The 20,087-nt window shown below is 46.7% G+C and overlaps 1 protein-coding gene across 5 annotated transcripts in view; it reads left to right on the top strand.

Annotated features, from left to right (window-relative positions):
* MYH11 (myosin heavy chain 11) overlaps nucleotides 1–20,087 on the top strand; it is a 128,074-nt gene that overhangs the window by 49,578 nt on the left and 58,409 nt on the right. For 3 of the 5 annotated variants that reach the window (XM_033428733.2, XM_012533245.3, XM_033428734.2), the window contains exons 4-7: nucleotides 1,318–1,345; nucleotides 15,164–15,266; nucleotides 16,886–16,906; nucleotides 19,384–19,476. In XM_033428733.2, coding sequence (XP_033284624.1) covers nucleotides 1,318–1,345; nucleotides 15,164–15,266; nucleotides 16,886–16,906; nucleotides 19,384–19,476 — 245 coding nt within the window. The remainder of the gene's footprint in view (nucleotides 1–1,317; nucleotides 1,346–15,163; nucleotides 15,267–16,885; nucleotides 16,907–19,383; nucleotides 19,477–20,087) is intronic. The other 2 variants (XM_004270149.3, XM_004270150.4) reach the window with 1 other exon arrangement.

Genomic DNA, 20,087 nt, shown 5'->3' with positions numbered 1-20,087 from the left:
TCTTGTAGAGACACATGTTTCTGTTCTCTTGGGTAGATTCCTAGGAGCAGAATAGCTGGGTCATATGATGAATTTATGTTTAACATTTTAAGAAACTTCCAAAGTGGAAGAGGGTTAAGAGGCAGAGGGATCAGGCAGTTCAGCGTGTCAGAAAGATTACTCTGAGAAGGGGTTTGGAGGGGGATGTCACAAGATCCCGGGAGATCTTTGATCATAAGAGGCTGAGGGTTGTGATGGTGGGAATGGAGCAGGGAATGGAGTCAAGAAATGCCTGCCGCTTCACCATTGCCCGGCAGAGGATGTGATGCTCTGCTTTCTCAGTTATGGTTAACTGGCTGATGACTAAGGTGTTTAACCTTCCCTGTGCCCCTCATAGGGGATCTTGACTCCACCCGCTAAGGCCACTTTAAGAGCAGTAGGTGATCAGTAATGTCTGCTTAATCACGTTTAACCTCACGATGCCCTGTGCACCCACCAGGGTTCTCTGGTGGTTAGCGACAGAGACCTTATCTAGAAAAGGAATTTCTGGAGGAGTATTGGAGAGCTCACAGATGGGGTGGGAAGAGTGGGGAGCCAGCCTCAGAAAATGTTAGAAAATGGGGCTGTTTGGGCTCTGGGGGCAGGAAGTGAGGCCCCCTCAGGGCCTCCGTTGTGCTTCTCCATCCTTGATCCAGCTCGGTGTTTGAGCTCAGAGATTCTGATTGACATAGCCTAAGAAACATTGTTGCCTCTTGGCTGGGGTAGCTTGTGGGTCAGTCCCACCAAGACTGTACATGATGGCGGGGTGGGGGGGTGGATGCTCTTCTCGGAAGAAGAGGAAATGGATACTGGATTTTCAAACCAAAAATGTCCACTACCCCATATTCCAGATTAAAAAAACTGAACCATGGAGAGGTTAAGAATATTTGCCCAAAGTCATAGAGGTGGGAAGTGGCCAAGTTGGAATGCCAGTCTGTCTGGATCCAAAGTCGGTGTTCTGTCTGTGACCTAATCTGGGCAGAGTGGGTCTCCTGGGACCCTCCAGAGCTAGTGGGGCAGGGATTCTCACTGCCTCCTGAACGCGTCAGTCTCCAGTATCTTTCTGGGGCTGCCTCCAGGACTTCAGGGGGTCGGGAAAAGTATCTAAAAGAGCCCTGCTGCCCTCTTGGCTTTGGTCTTATCCCCTATGACCTGGGCAATGAGCCCAGCTGGCCCCTTGTCACCCCCAGGGGGGCCAGCATGTAGGAGCTTAAATGGGAGGCCTGGGAGGCACCATATCCAGGCGCTCAGCTCAGAGCAAATTCTAACTCATGGCTCTTTTTTTCTTTCTGTTCTCAGATCGAGAGGACCAGTCCATTCTCTGCACGTAAGTGGAGCTGCTTTTTCTTTTGTTTTTCTAGAGTCAAGATCCAACCTATTAAAGAAAAAGGTCCATGAGAACAGGGCTCTTTGATGTGTTTGCTGTTCCACGCACCCCTAAACTGCCAGGGATACCTGGTGCCGTCTTGTTCTGCGCCACCCCCTTTTAAAAACCAGCATTTATTGAGCACTTACTGTGTGCCAGGTCCTGAACTAAATATTTTACAGACAGAATTGCTTCTAATTCCATAACAGCTCTGTGAAGGTAGATGCCATTTCCGTTGGTGAGGAAGTCTTGGCTTGTGTTAAACAGTCACCCTCAAATTTCACAATTAGTAACCACATTGTGCCATATTTGGTGGCTGGTGTCATTATTTCTTTGAAGACCTGGATACATAGTCAGAAGATACTAACTCAATTTAGAATCATTCAGAGGGTTTTCAGTGTTCAGGAAAATCTCTCCTGTGGTGGGCAGAATACAGGTATCCCTTGGAGAATTTGTGGACTTAGTTCAGACCACTGCAATGAAGTGAATATCACAGTAAAGCGAGTCAGGCAGATTTTTTGGTTTCCTAGTACATATAAAAGTTATGTTTATACTATACTGTAGTCTATTAAGTGTTCAATAGCATTATATCTAAATAAACAACTGTACACACCTTAATTAAAACATACCCGTTGTTAAAAAATCTTAACTATCATCTGAGCCTTCAGGGAGTTGCAATCTTTTTGCAGTAGTGACATCAGAGATCACTGATCACAGATCACCATGACAAATAGAATAGTAATGAAAAAGTTTGAAATATTACGAGAATTACCAAAACATGACACAGAGACATGAAGTGAACAAATGCTGTTGGAAAAATGCTTGACACAGTGTTGCCACAAATCTTTAATTTGTAAAGAAACACAATATCTGCAAATTGCAATAAAGCAAAGTGCAATACAAGTGCCTGTGATGGTCCCGCCAAGGTCTCCACCTCCTAATCACCAGAACCTGTGAATGTGTCAGGTGACATGGCAAAGGGGAATGAAGGTTGCCATGGCATTACAGTTGCTAATCAGCTGACCTTAGAATAGGGAAGGGAGCTTAGATTATCCAGGTGGGCCTAATGTAATCACAAGGTCCTTACAAGTAGAAGAGGGAGGCAGGGGAGGAGTCAGAGGGAGATGCAGTGTGAGAAGGACTTCACCCACCATTGCTGGCTTTGACGATGGAGGAAGCCCAGGATGAGAACAGCTTCTAGAAGCTGGAAAAGGCAAGGAAATGGGCTCTCCCCTAGTGCTTCCAGAAAGAAACACAACCCTGCTGACATCTTGGTTTTAGCCCAGTACAATCCATGCCCTCCAGAACTGTAATATAATCAGTTTGTGTTGTTTTAAGTCGCTACGTTTGTATAATTTGTTACAGCAGCAATGGGAAACTAATACACCCTCCTTCCTTCTTCACCTCTACACCCACTCCTGTCTCACTCACTATTCAACAGATTGAATGGGTCTGTCCCACTGGTGAGTACTTGGCGTATAGGAATGAACCAAAAATAAATGACTTCTCAAGAGGGAAGACAGACACTAGAACAATAATTACACACTTCCCTTTGGTACTGCTTGAATTTACTGTTTGGTCCTGTGAAGGTACTACCTTTTCAGGAACTAAAAAAAAAATACATACATATTTTAAAAATCACTTAAAGAAATGTGTAATTACAAACTGAAAATTATGAAGAATGAGACACGTAAGGAACTAGGAGAATGTGTAAATCAGAGAAGTTCTAACTGGGGAGAACACTAAAGGTTTCCCAAAGAAGTGATGCAGAGATGATGAAGAAAAGAGAGGAATAGTTTACAGCATATGCAAAGACCCTGAGGTCAGATAGAGCGTGTTCTATCGGAGAAACTGAGAGATCAGTTTGGCCAGAGTGTGTCTCCCAACAAAAGCCCTCTGTCTGAGAAGAGGTATTACAGGACATTTAGGACTGTGGTTGCAAACTCAAAGACCAATCAAAGGCAACCAAGTACTGTTAATGTGTGAAAAGTCCTGGGTGTAGCACAGTAGGGAATGGTGGGGAGTGTGGTGAACTGGAGAAAATGGCCCATCTGAGGCGGGGAGCTGCTACCCATCTCCTGTCTACTGTTGCCAGGAGAGAATGCAGGTCCAATGTTGCCAGACTTTCCTACATTTCAGTAGAAGCTGGAAATCTAGGTTTTTATGTGAAATATCAAATTTTTAAACATTGGCACATAATTTACATGAACACATATACACAGATCTCCAGCCAAATTAAGTCCATTTGTGGGCTGGCTTTGCCAATGGGCCACCTGTTTACAACCTCTGTCCCAGAACTTTGGGCCAGGAAGGGTCCTCAGAGATAACTGAGACTGCACTTCCTGCCCCCCCCCACACACACACACACCTGGTCAGTTACAAGCGTTGCAGGAAATTTTCATAGAGCATCAAAATCGGGAATGATTCATATTATTTAATATGAAAGTGGATTCAAGTTGGTCTCTGTAATAATATCTCCCTTTCATTCACTTGTATTCCAAATATTGCTTTGAGGGGGTGGGGCGGCGGCAGGGTGATAATTATGGTGGAGAATTGGGTCAATAGCACACAGACAGGCTGGTTATGGCCAGCGTGAGTTGTATGTGTCAGGGGTGGTCATGGCTGTTGGCGCTGGGGTCTCATACTGTGCACGTAGCTTAGAGAAACCAACCACGCCCTTCGGGAGGAAAACTAGCACTGGCGGATCTAGTGCAGGTGAGGTCACCACCATCCACCGAATGGATGTGTTCCAGAGTGAGGGTGAGAATAGACATGGGACCCTGCCGATCCCTCCACTGGTCTCGTTCCCCTGTGGCCCTGACGGTGTGAGCATCTCGCCTTGCCGAGCCCATTCTCTCCCCTGCATTGTCCGTATTGCACACTCGGAATCCCTGCATCTAGTTGGCATTTATACACAGAGGCTGCTTTAGAGGGGCATTGCATACCAAGTCACAGATGCATTGCTTTGAGGATGTTTTAAGGGATTTTTCAATTTTACCTTTCTGTGGTTGATTGTGTTGACTTACAGGGTGTTGGTCCCCAGCCTCCATATCAAATGTGACTCCACTTCTCTGCAGGTCTCATTAAAATCTAGGTTCATCCATGGAAGGGACTGTCCACCGAGTTATGTCATTGAAAGCCTCCTTAGAGTGGGGGTTACAAGCCAGACCACCCGGGTTTCGATCCTGGCTCTGCCTCTCACTAGCTTGTAGCTTCAGGTACAAATTTAACCTCTCCAGGGCTCCGTGTTCTCACTATAAAGTGGGGAAGTAAGAATGATGATAATGGTACTTAATAGGGTTGTTGTGAGTGTTACATATATATGTGTATGTATATGAATATGTGTATGTATATCTATATATACAGACACACATACTCATATATATGACTACTATGTATATATCTGACTAAGAACCAAGCAAGCCCTGTAAGCTAGATATTCATATGTCATGACTAACACGTGTGTCCTGGCAGAGCAGAGAACCCACTGCTCAAGTCCAGTTAACTCATTTTTATAGAGGAGGAAATCAGAGAGGTCATGAGATTTGCCCAGAGACACACAGCGAGTTTTTGTCAATAGTGAGACTTGGACCTAAATTTCTTGAGGCCGTTGGAGGGCCCAACCCTCATTCGCTGGCCTTCACTGATGAGCCAGCCACAGCCCCACCATCCCCTGCCCCACCACAGACTGTGGCATCGGGGGTGAGGAATGGCTGGCATCTTTCGTATTTAGCGCATCTATCTGGAGGAAAAGAGCTGCAGCCTGTCCACCCTGGCTCAACTGAGAGGTATGAGCTGAGACCCGAGTGATGAGAGGAAGCAAGCCCCGAGGAGGACTTGGGGGAGGAGTTTCGGGTGGGGAACAGCAAGGGCAAAGGTCCTAAGGTGGGAACCACTTGTGTTTTGAGGGTCGGAGACGGTCTGAGTGGGTGGGGCGCAGGGAGGAAGGAGAAGGGTAGGAGGATGTGGTCGGGGACATGGTCATGCAGGGCCTTGCAGGCTGGGGCGAGCGTATGGACAAGAGGTTAGAGCAGATCTTTCTGATCATTCAAGGAGGCCAGAGTGCCGCTTGGGGATAAGCACTGATGCCCTAAGGTCTGGGGGACTGGGGCTCAGTGGCAGGAGATGCTGTTGTCAGGCGACTCTCCCGTTCAGGGGAGGCAACTCAGGCCAACAGGTGCCTCTGTCACTCTCCCTGGGGCCAGTGCTGACTCTTGGAAAACTGCAGGCTTCCCAGGGGTTTGCCTTGGTTGCTTCACCCAGGGCCTTCGCTCCCAGCCAGGCTTCCTACTTTGACCCCACCTGCCCTCATCCCTTCCACCCTGTTTCTGAAGAAGAGGGAGAAACACTTTCTGGCAGAGGCCTGCAGGGTTTTTAAAGGTGTTTTTGATAACACAGTGCAGTGTTGAAGGGGCGCAGATGCCTCAGGAGAGTGGCCGCTGTGCTTAGCTGGCGAGGCTGTGGAGGCACAGATCTAGGTTTGCTTTCCCGCTGTGCTGCACGCCAGCAATTTGTTCTTGGGCAGGTTGGTTAAGCCTCCCAGCCTCAGTCTCCTCATCTGTAGAATGGGGGTATCAGTTGTGCCCACCTCCCAGGGTTGCTGAGAGAATTGAAGGAGCTGTGTAGGGGCGAGCTGAGCACGATGTTGGCACAGTACAGGTGCCCGTGATTGGCAGCTGGGGTTCTGATGCAGCACCGTGGTTAGTATCAACCAGAGTTCTGCTGAGCCCTGCTTGCTTGACCGTGAACTGAGTAAAACCACCTCAGATGCGTCCAGTGTGGGCTCTGTTAGACCTCTCTCCACAAACGTGGCTGCACGTCAGTTCTTGGGCCATTAGTTCAAGAGACGGATGGCCTGGCTTCACCCCCAGCAGCTCTTGACTCAGTGGATCTGGGGTAGAGCTGGGGAAACCTGTGTTTTTATCTAGTGTCTTGGGCGACTGTGAAGCTGCAGGGCTGGTCAGCAAGCTGGCAGGGATTGGAAACACTTGTCAAGGGTCATCTACACAGGGGACGCTGAAGGGGTGGCTGTGTCTGAGCTGTGCACCCCCGTCTGCTCTGGGTGGGGGTCTAGAGGGGGTTGTCTGGGAGCTGAACCTCCACCAGCAGAGGGAGGGAGCTGGGGTGCTGCAGCCCACTGGGAGCTCAGAAGGGCGGGAAGCGTGAGTCAGGGAGGACCGGAGGGTCCTGGAGATTCTGACGCACACTTTGCAGTGAGGGCGTCTGGCTCACCCCCCAGTTTGCTGACCCATCGGTGCAGGCCTTGTGGTAGGAAGACTTCTCAGGTTACCTGGTGGCTGCAGGGGTTAATGAGGGGGCCCCAGTCTTGGCTCCCGGGGAGCCTGGGCTGGGAGTGAGCCCACCCAGAGATTGGGGTCCTCAGACCGTTAGCTGACTCTCCTGGATGAGGAAGTAAAGTGATAGTGGGGCATTTGGGTCCCTTTCACTCCTAAGTGATGCTGTGACAACACTTGGAGGCACTGAGCAAGGCGACACAAGGACATTTTGGCTCCAGACAGACCAGGTTTTCATTTTGGGGGTGGCTTGTGTGCTAGATGGAAAAGAACAGAGTCCTGGTCTCAGCTCTGTCATATTCTCATGACATGATCTACAGAAAGCCACTGACCCTGTCTGAGCCTCAGTTTCTTCATCTAGAAAATGGACAACTGCACCTACCTCACAGAGTGGTTGTAAGGAGTAAATGGGTTAATTCATAAAAAGCTCTTAGCACAGTGCCTGATGACGTGTTAATGCACAGTGAACACAAGTGCTACTTGTAAGTTACATTTGAAATTTCCACTAAGCCCCCAGCCATTCTAAGTGAAACCAAAGAAGAAAGTATAGGGTAACAGAAAAAGAATGGTAGCTATTAATATGCATAATAACCATGCCTATGGGTATTTTATCTTAATGCATTTTTAGGCATGGCCAGTGAATCTACAGCTGTCTGTTTAGAGATATTCATCTTAACCCCAGACCAGGATCTACAAATGCAAATGCCTAGGAGAGCCTGGCAGGTAATAGAAAGGAGTGAAGTGGGCCGGGAGTGGCAATAGGGAGTGGTGAAGACTGCGGCAAATTGGAAAGCCACAGTATCCATTCAAGGGGACAGCTGTGATTCTGCCACAGACAATTGATCCCTTGGGAGAATGTTGACCCAGTGTTACCAGAGGTCCTTGGGTTTGTCCCTCCCCAGGAGAATCCAGAACTTTGCAGTTCATAAAACACAATGGTTGTATACACCATATGCTTATCTGCCCTTGCTTTTTCTATCCAACGTATATTTTAGAGTGCATTCTGTCTGATCATATATAGTAGTGGCTGCCTGGAGATGCTGTATTTTATTTTATCAACCCTTATGGATCATAATTTTGGTTGTTTCCATTCCTTAAAAAATGTAAAAAAAAATACACACACACACACAATTGATCCTCATTATTCACTGATTCCATATATGCAGGTTTACCTACTTGCTAACATTTATTCGTACCCCTAATTCAATACTCATGGTGCTTTCGTGGTCATTCGAGGACATGTGCAGAGCTAAAATCTGGGTCCCCTGACGCACACATTCCCAGCTGAGGCGGAACAAGGTGACACTTGGCCTTCTTGTTTCAGCTCAGACTGTAAACAAGGGTCCTCTTCGTGGCATATTTAGTGCCACGCTTTTGAATTTTTGTAGCTTTTTTTTTTTTTTTTAGTTATTTTGCTGTTTAAAACGTCCACCAAGTGTAGTGCCGAAGTGCTGTCTGGTTTTCCTAAGGGCAGGAAGGCTGAGATGTGCCTTATGGAGGCAATACATGTATTAGATGAGTCTCCTTCAGGCATGAGTTACAGTGTTGTTGGCCATGAGTTCAATGTCAATGAATCAACAATATGTTAAGTAAAGTGTCTTTAAACAGAAACACACATAAAACAAAGTTATACTGTAGTGATTGGTTGATGAAAATTTTGGGACCAGAAGCTCAAAGGAACCTATCTGTGTGTTTCCCCTACGAGCGACGATGGTTCAGTGATCACTAATTCAGTTTGCAGTGGCTTCGTAGAGCATAACTAGTGTGAACAATGAGAATGACTCTGTGTGTGTGTGTGTGTGTGTGTGTGTGTATACAAACATATACCTCTACATGCACAAACATACATTTTAAACTTCTAACTGAAAGTTAGCCTCTCCTTCAATTAAAAGCAATGTCAACAAATCATGTTATTAACAGAATTATTCACAGTATTAACAGATAGTAACAGTAATCGCATTGTTTCTAGACTTTTGCTCCACAACCTTCTCTGCACGTTTAGAGTTGTGAATGATGGGTTCTGAGTTCAGGTGCTAAGGAATTCTAATTGCCATAGTCTTGAAAATAGAGCCTGCTATCTGCTTTTCAAAAGTGCTTTTCCAGGTTTTTTTCCCCCAAATGTTCCTTACAGCAAACTCCCAAGGCCAAAGGACAGACTCAGGCAACAAATACTTATTTTGCACCAACTGGTACCAAGCAGGTGCTAGGCCTGGGGGTCCTGGTGCTGAACCAGATAAATAAGAGTTTCAGGTGGCAATTTAATTGTGAAGACAATGAAATGCATTGAGAGAAGATTTAGAAAATCTGTAATAAGTTTGGGGCTGATATGTATAGAGATAGAAAACTGGGAAACACTAAGACAAGGTAATTATTAAGTCTAGGGGAAATCAAAGTTAGGCAAGAAGGAAGAGTAATCACAGTGACAAAGGGGCCCAGCTGTGTGCAGTGTTTCCATCATCTTTATAATGCAAACCCTGAATGTTGATCTAGCTGGAAATACTATATGCGACCACATTGCTTCTATGGGGAAAGAGGAGAGGGTTAAACAGGGGCTAAATTATCATCTTCCACAATGAGAAATCAACATTTGATGCTTAACAATGAATAATCAAAAATTAGTGATATAATGCTACTTAGGTAAGTGGATATAAATGCTAAAACAACCTGCTGACTCGGTTTCCTAGTCTTTTCCAGCTCCCAGAGGCTGCTTACGTTCCTTGGCTTGTGGTTTCTTCCTCCATCTTCAGAGCCAGCAGTGTATCTCCTAATCTCTGTCTCTGACCCTCCTGCCTCCCTCTTATAAGGACACGTGATTATACTGGGTTACAGGATAATCTGAGATAATTATCCCTTCTCCAGATCCTTAATCTAATTTTAAAAGTCTCTTGTCTCATGTAATGTATTCACAGATTCCTGAGATTAGGATGTGGGCATCTTTGTGAGGGGTGGGATATGAGATCAGAGAGAGGTGGGTGAGGTCTTCTAGAGGAGTCTGAACTTTAAAATGGACAGAAAAGCACTGGAACACTTCAGCCAGAGGTCAGCAAACTCTGACCGGTGGGCCAAATCTGGTCCCTGTCTGTTCTTTTATTGTTTTATTGGGACATAGCCCCTCCCATTTGTTTCCACATTTGCTTTTGTGCTACAAAGGCAAAGCTGAGTAGTTAGGACACAGAATGCAGGCCCCACCAAGCCTATAGTATTTATTATCTGTCCTTTACAGAATGGTTTGCTGACTCCTGGCTTAAACAATAGAAAAATATGTCTTGTATTTTAATGATAGTATGAATATTGAAGATAATGATATAAACAGAATATATAAGCATTAGGAGAGAAATGGTTGTAAAAGTAACAATGGGTAACATTTTTGTATACCTGGCATTGTTCTAAATGTTTTATATATTCACTCATTTAATCCTCATAACAATCATAGAAGTGCTTTTTATTATACCCATTTTATAGATGAGGAAACTGAGGCACGGGAGTAGTTAAATGACTTGCACGTGGTCACATAGGGCAGAGCAGAGACTTGAACTCAGGCAGTCTGGCCCTGGAGCCCACTGTGTTATTCTGCTGATTGATGCTGCAGGGGAAAGAGGAACTGCTTTTGCCTGGGGAGCTGGAGGCAGTACTCAAAATAGAGGCAGTGCTTAACTGGGCTTTGTAGGATGTATAGGAGTTGGACAGCACAAATCCAGAGGACTTTGCTGGCTGCAGGGGTGGGAGTCACATGAGGACCAGGGACTGAACAGCTCTGAGATTCAGAGGCAATTTGGCTTTTCTACCAATGGCAGACCACGGCTGAAATGGACTCAGAAATTGTGTTCAACCCTAGGAGCTAGGACCACCTACCTGACTTGTAAAATTATGCAAAATGAGAATGCTGAGCCCCTTGTTCAAAGGGAACCCTTTTGCACTGTTGGTGGGAATGTGAATTGGTACAGCCACTACGGAGAACAGTATGGAGGTTCCTTAAAAAACTAAAAATAAAACTACCGTATGACCCAGCAATCCCACTACTGGGCATACACCCTGAGAAAACCATAATTCAAAAGGACACATGTACCCCAATGTTCATTGCAGCACTATTTACAACAGCCAGCACATGGAAACAACCTAAATGTCCAATGATAGATGAATGTATAAAGAAGATGTGGTACATATATACTATGGAATATTACTCAGCCATAAAAAGGAATGAAATTGGGTCATTTGTAGAGTTGTGGATGGACTTAGAGTCTGTCATACAGAGTGAAGTAAGCCAGAAAGAAAAAAACAAATATCGTATATTAATGCATATATGTGGAATCTAGAAAAATGGTACAGATGAACCTATTTGTAGGGCAAGAATGGAGACACAGATGTAGAGAATGGATATGTGGACACAGAGGGGGAAGGGGAGAGTGGGACAAATTGGGAGGTTAGGTTTGACATAGATACACTACCATGTGTAAAATAGATAGCTGGTGGGAACCTGCCGTATAGCACAGGGAGCTCAGCTCGGTGCTCTGTGATGACCTAGATGGGGGGGTGGGGGAGAGGGAGGTCTAAGAGGGAGGGGATATAGGTATACTTATAGCTGATTCACTTCATTGTACAGCAGAAACTAACACAATATTGTAAAGCAGTTTTACTCCAATAAAAAAAAAATTAATTAAAAAATTATTTAGAAATTCAAGATTGCAACATCAGAGCATTAAATCAAGCACAGGGCCCTCCTCAGTATTGTCCCCGTGGGACTGCACAGGTCACACACCCATGAATCCAGCCTGGCTGGGGGCTGAGGGGTTAAGCTGCCATTGGGTACCTCCTTCCAGCCTCTGAGGCTGGACTGATTAAAAGGACTTAGCGGGGCTTCCCTGGTCGCGCAGTGGTTGAGAGTCCGCCTGCCGATGCAGGGGACACAGGTTCGTGCCCGGTCCGGGAAGATCCCACATGCCGCGGAGGGGCTGGGCCCGTGAGCCATGGCCGCTGAGCCTGCGCGTCCGGAGCCTGTGCTCCGCAATGGGAGAGGCCACAACAGTGAGAGGCCCGCGTACCGCAAAAAAAGAAAAAAGAAAAAAAAAAGATCAATTTCCAACTTTTCATGCCAATTTATTGACAAATTAGAATGACTACATGGCAGTCATTCACGAGTAAACTGATTTGAAAAGAAGATCTAAATGGATTATTATTAGTCTTTAAGAACTTTAACTCAGTAACTTAATTTCCAAGGATAAGCTACATGGATAGTTTGTTCCTATAACAGCTTAGTGTCCACCATCTTTCACTTAAATACATCAAGACTGTTTTCAAGGTTTGATGACAACCTCTAGCCATATAAACTATATGCCACAAGAGTTTGTCTATTTCAAACTGCTTTCCTTTTTGCTTTCTTGCAGAGCTAGACATTCCGAATAATCAATGCTGACCAAACCTTCATACGGATAGCTGCAATATAGCATTTCATTCCAAACACCTGTTAGAGCATACTTAAAATATCTTTTAAAAATCAATCTTTTCTGAAACTATGCCACTCAAAAATCTGTGTTTATGAAGGAATGCTTGTATGATTTCAGTTGCTTCAAACTGTGCCCTCATGCTGGCAGTGAGGTTTTTTGCCTTTTGTTGCCAATAACAAATTATAGCCCTGAAGTTATAAAATATCTAACTTCCTCCACAACTAATGTGATATATTTGTAAGACTTGTGTTAAATAATGTTTGAAAATAAATTCATGTGTAAAAAAGAAAAAAAAAGTGTAGTGGGCAGAACATGGGCTCTGGTATCAAGCAGACCTGCATTCAAATCTCACTCCTCTGTTCCCTATCTATGTGATAGCAGGAGCAGTTATGACCTAGAACACTACTTCAACCTCTCTGAGCCTGTTTCCCCAGGTGGGTGATGGGGATAATCAATGACTCCTTCATTAGGTTGTTGGATTAAATAAAAAGATTTCTGAGCCCAATAACATAGAGTAGGTTTTCAAGAAATATCAATTCCTATTCCCCATTCCCTTCCTCTGACCTTAGAAAGCAAGTTCCTAGAGGGTTAGGCCTGTGTCATGGAATGACTTTGTGAAATGTCATAGAAAGAGTCCTGATTGCATTGGAACCAGAGACTTGATTTCAATGCTGTGTGTGCTCTTGCCTCGCTGTGTGATCTAGGGCAAGTTGCTTACCCACTCTGGCCCAAAGTTCCTCTTCTGTAATAACATGAAAGTGATATGTCCTACCTTCAGGATTGTGGGAGGGGAGGTAAAGGAGATAATACATGTGAAACAGTTAACATAGGGCCTCCATTCCCCTTGAAAAGTCAATTCTCTCCTTAAAGAAAAAAAAATTTTTTGGACTCAATTGTCCTCCTCAAGAAAATAAAGATAATGCCTCCATGGCTCCCATTTCACAAAGTGCCTCTGAGGCCATATGAAATAATGTGACCATTGGGAATAAAGGCCATTAGGAAAGGGGAGAGGACAGTGTTAATATCGTCGTGAGACGTGGAGACATGTTTCAACCTTCCTGGAGATCAGACACTTGATTTCCGGATGGTGACCGATGGGGTTGAGTCTGACAATTCAGGGCACATGTTTCTTTCTCTGCCTCCCTCCTTCCCTCCTCCCTCCCTCCCTCCCTCCCTCCCTCCCTCCCTTCCTTCCTTCCTTCCTCTTTCTCTCTTTCTTCCGTTTAGCCATGAGCAAAGTTATTAATGGGCCCTCAGCAGAGCAAGTTAATTTCTTTATTTCCTAATTAGGAAAAAGGGCAAGCACTGCACTAGCGCTGGTGGCAGTGGTTCAGTGTGGAGAACCTTGAACCGACCTTGGGGTAGACAAATTCAGACTTAAAAAAAATTAGTATGTTTCAGAATATTCAGTGACCTCAGCAAATGAGAGTCTAGGCAAAGGAAGGAAAAACAAAAACCAAAAGAAAATCAGAGGAGAGGACAAGAAGGGAGGAAAGATTTGGTTGAAGTCATCTTTCCCTTTCACTGAGAATACTGGGAGTCAGAGGCAGTGTCTGGAATCCTTGGATGAAACAATTCCACCACCATGATCTCCAGTGGCCAAGAGAGGTAGCTGGTTCGAGAAGGCCATTTAATCCACTGCTCATATTCTAGGAGTACTCTTTTGATAAGACAGACAACACCCTGCTGATCTAAACTTATCAGTCATTTACCCTTCAGCATGAATTACTTCAACCAGGTTTATTCTTTGATACTTGACTGAGATCATTAGCTAGCCACCTGACCATTAGAATGGGGTTCTCCAGAGGATGAAGGGGCTTATGTCTGTCCAGTGGCTGATGGGATAACCAGTTCTTCTCCTTCGTCCCCTTCTTCTTCTTCTTCCCCTTCTTCTTCTCCTTCTCCCTCTCCCCACTCCCCCTCCCTCTTCTTCTCCTTTTTCTCCTTTTTTGTAAGGGGACCTTCAAAAAATTGTAACTTATATCCTGGTACTCTGAGAGGTACTTATGTCCTTCCTGGAAGGCAGTCTCTTGCCTGATCATTCCATCTCTAACAAGGCTAATAATGTCTTTTTTTTTCTTTATAAAATTTATTTATTTTGGGCTGCATTGGGTCTTTGTTGCTATGTGCAGGCTTCCTCTGGTTGCAGGAGCAGGGGCTACTCTTCGTTGCGGTGCATGGGCTTCTCATTGCAGTGGCTTCTCTTTGTTGCACAGCGTGGACTCTAGGTGCGTGGGCTTCAGTAGTTGTGGCAGGTGGGCTCAGTAGTTGTGGCTCGTGGGCTCTAGAGCACAGGCTCAGTAGTTGTGGTGCACGGGCTTAGTTGCTCCGCGGCATGAGGGATCTTCCCGGACCAGGGCTCGAACCTGTGTCCCCTGCATTGGCAGACAGATTCTTAACCACTGCACCACCAGGGAAGTCCCTAATAATGTCTTTAAAATAGATAATTTGCAGTAAAACTATTCTGTATGATACTGTAATAGTGGATACATTTCATTATACAGCTGTCAAAACCCATAGAATGTACAACACCAAGAGTGAACCCTGATGTAAACTACGGACTTTGGGTGGTAATGATGCATCAGTGTGGGTTCATTGATCGTTACAAGGGTACCACTCTGGTGGGGGATGTTGATGGTTGAGGAGGCTGTGTATGTCAAGGGGCAGGGTCAGGGGCGTATAGGACCTTTGTACCTCTGCTCAATTTTGCTGTGAACCTAAAACTGCTCTAGAAAACGAAGTATTTATTTTTTAAAGTAGACAGTTCCAAATAAACCTAAGGTTGGACCTTGTTAGGAAAATGCAGTTTTCTCTTTTACTCTTTTCATCTACATCCTTTCCTGCATCCTCTCGGGAGGAGTGGATTGAGATATGGAGTGGGGTTTGAAAACCCAGCCCAGCTCTCTGCCAGTGGTGGGCAAGTCTCCTCCCCTCTGGGAGCCTCAGTTTCCCCATCTGGCAAATGGCACGGAGCTGTGGAAAAGTACCCACAGAACACCTGTGTGGGGCTGTTTCCGGTGGGTCACTTTTCCCGTATCTTTCAGAGGCGAGTCTGGAGCTGGGAAAACTGAAAACACCAAGAAAGTCATCCAGTACCTGGCCGTGGTGGCCTCCTCCCACAAGGGCAAGAAGGACACAAGTATCACGGTGAGTGGTAGTTCCTGCCCTGTGGCCACGACTTAGCAGATGGGCCCCCGGGCTCGTGGGCTGACCGAGGGAGAGACAGCACCGTTAAGAAGGCCAGGACTTGGCGTTGCAAGGACTCAGGGCTGTGCTTCACTGCCCCTCCTCAGACAGCTCGCCAGAGGGCTGCTTTTCCTCCTGGGTGGGCCCGTTTGGGTCTAGGTGATTTCTCGCTTTAGCCAGGATCATCTCCTGAGGGGTCCTGTCCTGTGAAATGAGAGGAGGAGTCTTGATTGACATCAAAGCTTCTCAACCGTGGCACCAGAGTCATTTTGGACTGAGTAACTGTGGGGCTGTCTTATGCCTCGGAGGGTTTTAGCAGCATCCCTGGCCTCTCCCCACTGGAGGCTGGTAGCAACCCCTGCCCTCAGTTATGCAACCAAGAATGTCTCTAGGGACATTGCCAGGTGCCCTCTGGGGGGCACGGTCACCCCTGCTGGAGAACTACTGCCTGAACTGAATCTCTGGAAATTCCCTAGTGTTGAGGGACACCTGTCATTCCTCCATGTGTCCCTCAGATGGGAACCCCAGGGGATGGGAACATTGGTGTCACTCAGCATATGGGCTTTGGTCCAGTGCCCTTGACCGAGCATCTACTGTATGCCGGGCGCTGCCAGGATGGGGTCCAGCGATGAGGCTGCGAGGCACTGTTATTCTAGCTACTGAGCTTTTGGACTCGTGGGAAAGAGAGACAGTCATCAAATAATCATACAGATCAACCCGTGGTGATGCAGTTTGATTAAGGCCTTAGAAGGAAAGAAGAGGCTGTTTCTAGAATCATCCCTTCTTGGGTCCATCCCTCTCTTCCTCCTCCGTCTTAGCCCTGCCTCGTCTGTCCCAGAGGGGGCGACAAGCAATGGGGCTGCTTGAAGGACCTGCCAGCGCCTCTGTGTGAAGGTTTGGGGTGGGGGCAGGGGAACGGCAGAGCGGAGGCCTGAAGAAGCCTTGGGGTGTCACTGGTTCCTGCCACTCTGGATCTTGCTTCTGGGGCTCAGAGGCAACACTGGAGCAGCCACAGCGGCCAGTTTGTCTGGAGGCCCTCGGAGATCTCGGGTGGGCTCTGGTTGTAGCCTGGGGAACCTTCCTCCCTCAAACAGACGCAGGAAACCCACACTGTCTCTGGCACCGTGTATGGGAACAAATAGCGCCAAAGATCACGTGGCAGTTAAACACCACTTCCCACCGCCTTTCCTTTTCCTAGAATAGTGATGATAAGTAATAGTAATACTTAATAATAGTAACTGATCTTTATCAAGCAGCTGCTATGTGCCAGATACCTTTTTCTCTGTGTGTGAGAACACATCTCAGACAGCATCTCATGAGACACAGTTTTAAAGACTGCACCTTGGCCCCAGCAATTAAAAAACTTTGAAATGTCTGAATCTCTAAGAAATTAGAAAAGACAGCGGCAAAACAGAAAGGAAATTGAATCCAAGAAAAGTTGCTGCTTTCCTAGTTGGAGAATCTTGGAGAATCCAGGCTGTCTGAGCGGGGGGATTGAAATCGTATATTCTCCAGACCCTGATGTACGTGTGATGGAAATAACACTGACATTTGTTTTATACTGTATTGTTCAACCACAGCAAGGCCCATCTTTTGCCTACGTGAGTAACTGGGAGTGTTTTCCTGGTGTGTACGGGAGGCACGGAGTGTGTTTAGATGTGCATGCTCCTGTCGCACCCACTGAGCCCCATAGCTGATGGTAGAATGGGCTAGATCCCCGAGTTTCACAACCCAAACCTACAGACTCACTGAAACACCGTCCTGCGGGCGTCCAATGTCAGTGTGGGGCGTGGGGCGCGTTGCCACCCGCAGGACCCATTGGACTTCCCAGGGTTGACCTCCAGCCGGGAATGGATTTCCCCAGTTCAGAATGGATCTCATTACCCTTCCCACCAATGTGTCCGCCACCGGTAACCCTGACTGGAAGGCCCTGGAGACGTCTGTTCCATCTGGTTGAGCCTTGAAGGACCTTCTGGCCCTAAAGCTTCCCTGGCTTGATTGACAGTCAGTTAATGGCACTGCTGTGGCATGCCTCTCTCCCCACTCCCTGCCATCATCCCTAAATATCTCCCCTGAGCCCTGTCCCCTGTGCACTGGTGTGTCCCTGTGCATGTGTGTGCAGTGCGTGTCTGTCTTTGCATGCCGGTTGCTTGACCCAGGGCTCCAGAAACGGGAGTCTTGGTGTTCACGAGGCACTAGCTTTGGTGGCATGGTAAGGCCCCAGCTATTGCGACACACAACCGGGCCCTGCTCAAACCTCTGCATGTGTAAACTCATCTCTAACTCAGAGCTTGGGGGGCTGGCATACGGGTCCCAGCCTGGGAGAGACCCTCAGATCAAGAGATCCTAGCGTGTGCTAGGATCATGCTCAATCCATCTTAGTTAGACCTGGGCGGCAGTGTCATGGATGAATCAGAAGGAGAATCAGGCTTCTTATATAGGATCTGCTCCTGTGTGACTGTGGCCAAGTCACTTAACTTCTCTGGGCCACTGTCTCATCATCCATAAAATGAGTGGTTTGGACCAGATCTTCATGTTCAGAGCTCTCCTGAGAAGGATCTTTTGGCCCCAGCAGCTGGAACTCCCATTCTAGGAAGGGAACTTTTTTCTGGGGATATTGGGACCCCAAGTTTGTGTTGACAGAAGTGACCCCATTAGTCTTCTTCCTGCTAGTCAAGCAAAGCCCTTTGCTCTCATTGTAAATTTCCACAAGTCCCAATTATGGGGATTCTACTGTGGCTGGGATTTTCACAGAGATGACACTTTTTTTTTTTTTTTTTTTTTTGCGGTATGCGGGCCTCTCACTGTGAGGCCTCTCCCGTTGCGGAGCACAGGCTCCAGACGCGCAGGCTCAGTGGCCATGGCTCACGGGCCCAGCCGCTCCGCCGCATGTGGGATCTTCCTGTACCAGGACACAAACCCGTGTCCCCTGCATCGGCAGGCGGACTCAACCGCTGCGCCACCAGGGAAGCCCAGAGATGACACTTTTATCTTCTTTGAGAGCTGTGAAGGAGGAGGGCATGTGAATAAATAGACACGTAAATTAGTAGCTTCCTGTTCTGTTCCTTTAGGGACAGCCACCCATGATGCCCTCCTGGTGTATAGAGGAGCAGGGAGAAAGCTGTGCGCTGCCTTTTCCCTTCTAGAACCTTTCCCAGCTTCTTTTTAGCCCAGCCCAACTGCCCTGAAAAAGAGGACAGGGGAACCAGCAGAGAAAACAGGAGAAAACCCTCAGGACCCGTACTTCCCAGGGTCGGCCTGTAGGAGGAGCTGGGTAGGAGAGCCGCTGAGCCAGTCTGCAGCCGCCGTGTTGTGGGGATAGGCAGAGAGCAGCTCGATGCTTCCTGGCATGATTTACCTTGTTGGCCCTTTCCTGCAACAATTAATCACGTGACCGCGTTTGTGCACAGGAGCCCCCTCAGAGGGGGCCGATGGGCTGTGTACAGTCTCAGCTGCATTTAACCTGATGAATGGAGCTCAAGCAACCTGCTTTGAAGCTTTGTTCTGCAGTCGGTTTGAAGTATTCCCGGTGGGTTTTGCGCATTCCTTACTTGTCTTCCATAGGAGACTTCAGAAAACTGGTCCTGAGAAAGGAAAAATTGCAACTATAAAAAGAGGCACTAAAACCATCAGAAGAAGGGTTGTAGTGATTTAGCTTGAAGAAAGCTGCTTGTCAAACATAAGCAGCAGCAAGACTGTCGTGTACAGCAGGGCAGGCTGTGCACTGCACAACTCCATGGATTCACTATGATGTAAATGACATCCTGGTGTTGTACAGTGTGGCAGCTCTCAGTGGCAATGATGTCACATAGATGAGCAGGCCCTATCTAGGAAAAAGTGGCCTTCCCAGGTGATGTCCTTACAGATGTCCGAGCTATAAGAGAGCTCAGACATTTGTTTCTCTTCTGAAATCCTTGAGTAAGTCTGGACATTAGCATTGGGGGTCTCAGATGGGTAGGTGATAGGATAGGAGAGAACCCGTGGGTTAAGGGCAGAATTTTGTGACAACCTCTGTCTATGGCAGAGCTGTCAGTGTCTATGTCACATTCTCCAATAACTAGATGTGAATGAATTTTAGGGTGAGCTGGAAAAGCAGCTTCTACAAGCAAACCCCATCCTGGAGGCTTTCGGCAACGCCAAAACTGTCAAGAACGACAACTCCTCACGATTTGTAAGTAGGAAAGCCACATGGGTTTTCTGGAAAAGACTTGGGTGCCCTGGTGTCCCCTCCTGCCTGAGAATGCAGAGTATGTGTGTGCAGGGACGTCTGAGGCTGAAGGGATGGAGGTGTGCATTGCAACAGCATTTTGCTCTGCATCTCCAGTCCTGTCTTGACCTTACAACCCTGCAAGTGCTCCAGCCACTCCCTCCCTCATTCATTCACTCACTATTCATTCAACAAATATTCATTCAGCATCTGCTTGCTAGGCTCCCTGTTAGAATTTGACATTCATAATTCATTCAGTAAATATTTACTGAGCACCTAGTAAGTGCTAGACACTTATACCCAATACTCATTTATTTATTCAGCAAAACATGCATTGAGTACCTACTATGTACCAAGCACATGCAAATTTCAATAAACATTTATTATGCACCCACTGTATACAATCATTCTGGCAGGCATTTTTACACACACCATTCTCTCTCTCTCTCTCTCTCTCTCTCTTCGTTTGGCTCATTTTCATTAAGCGCCTACTGTATAGCAGACCCTGAACTAGACAGCAAACAATTCAGACGTGGTTCCAGGCTTCACAAAGCTTGTGGCCTAGTTGGGGAGCC

The sequence above is a fragment of the Orcinus orca genome, chromosome 16, assembly GCF_937001465.1.
Source record: "Orcinus orca chromosome 16, mOrcOrc1.1, whole genome shotgun sequence".
Lineage (NCBI taxonomy): Eukaryota > Metazoa > Chordata > Mammalia > Artiodactyla > Delphinidae > Orcinus > Orcinus orca.
The sequence above is the reverse complement of the archived record's forward strand: the minus strand, read 5'-3'. Positions and strand labels throughout refer to the sequence as shown.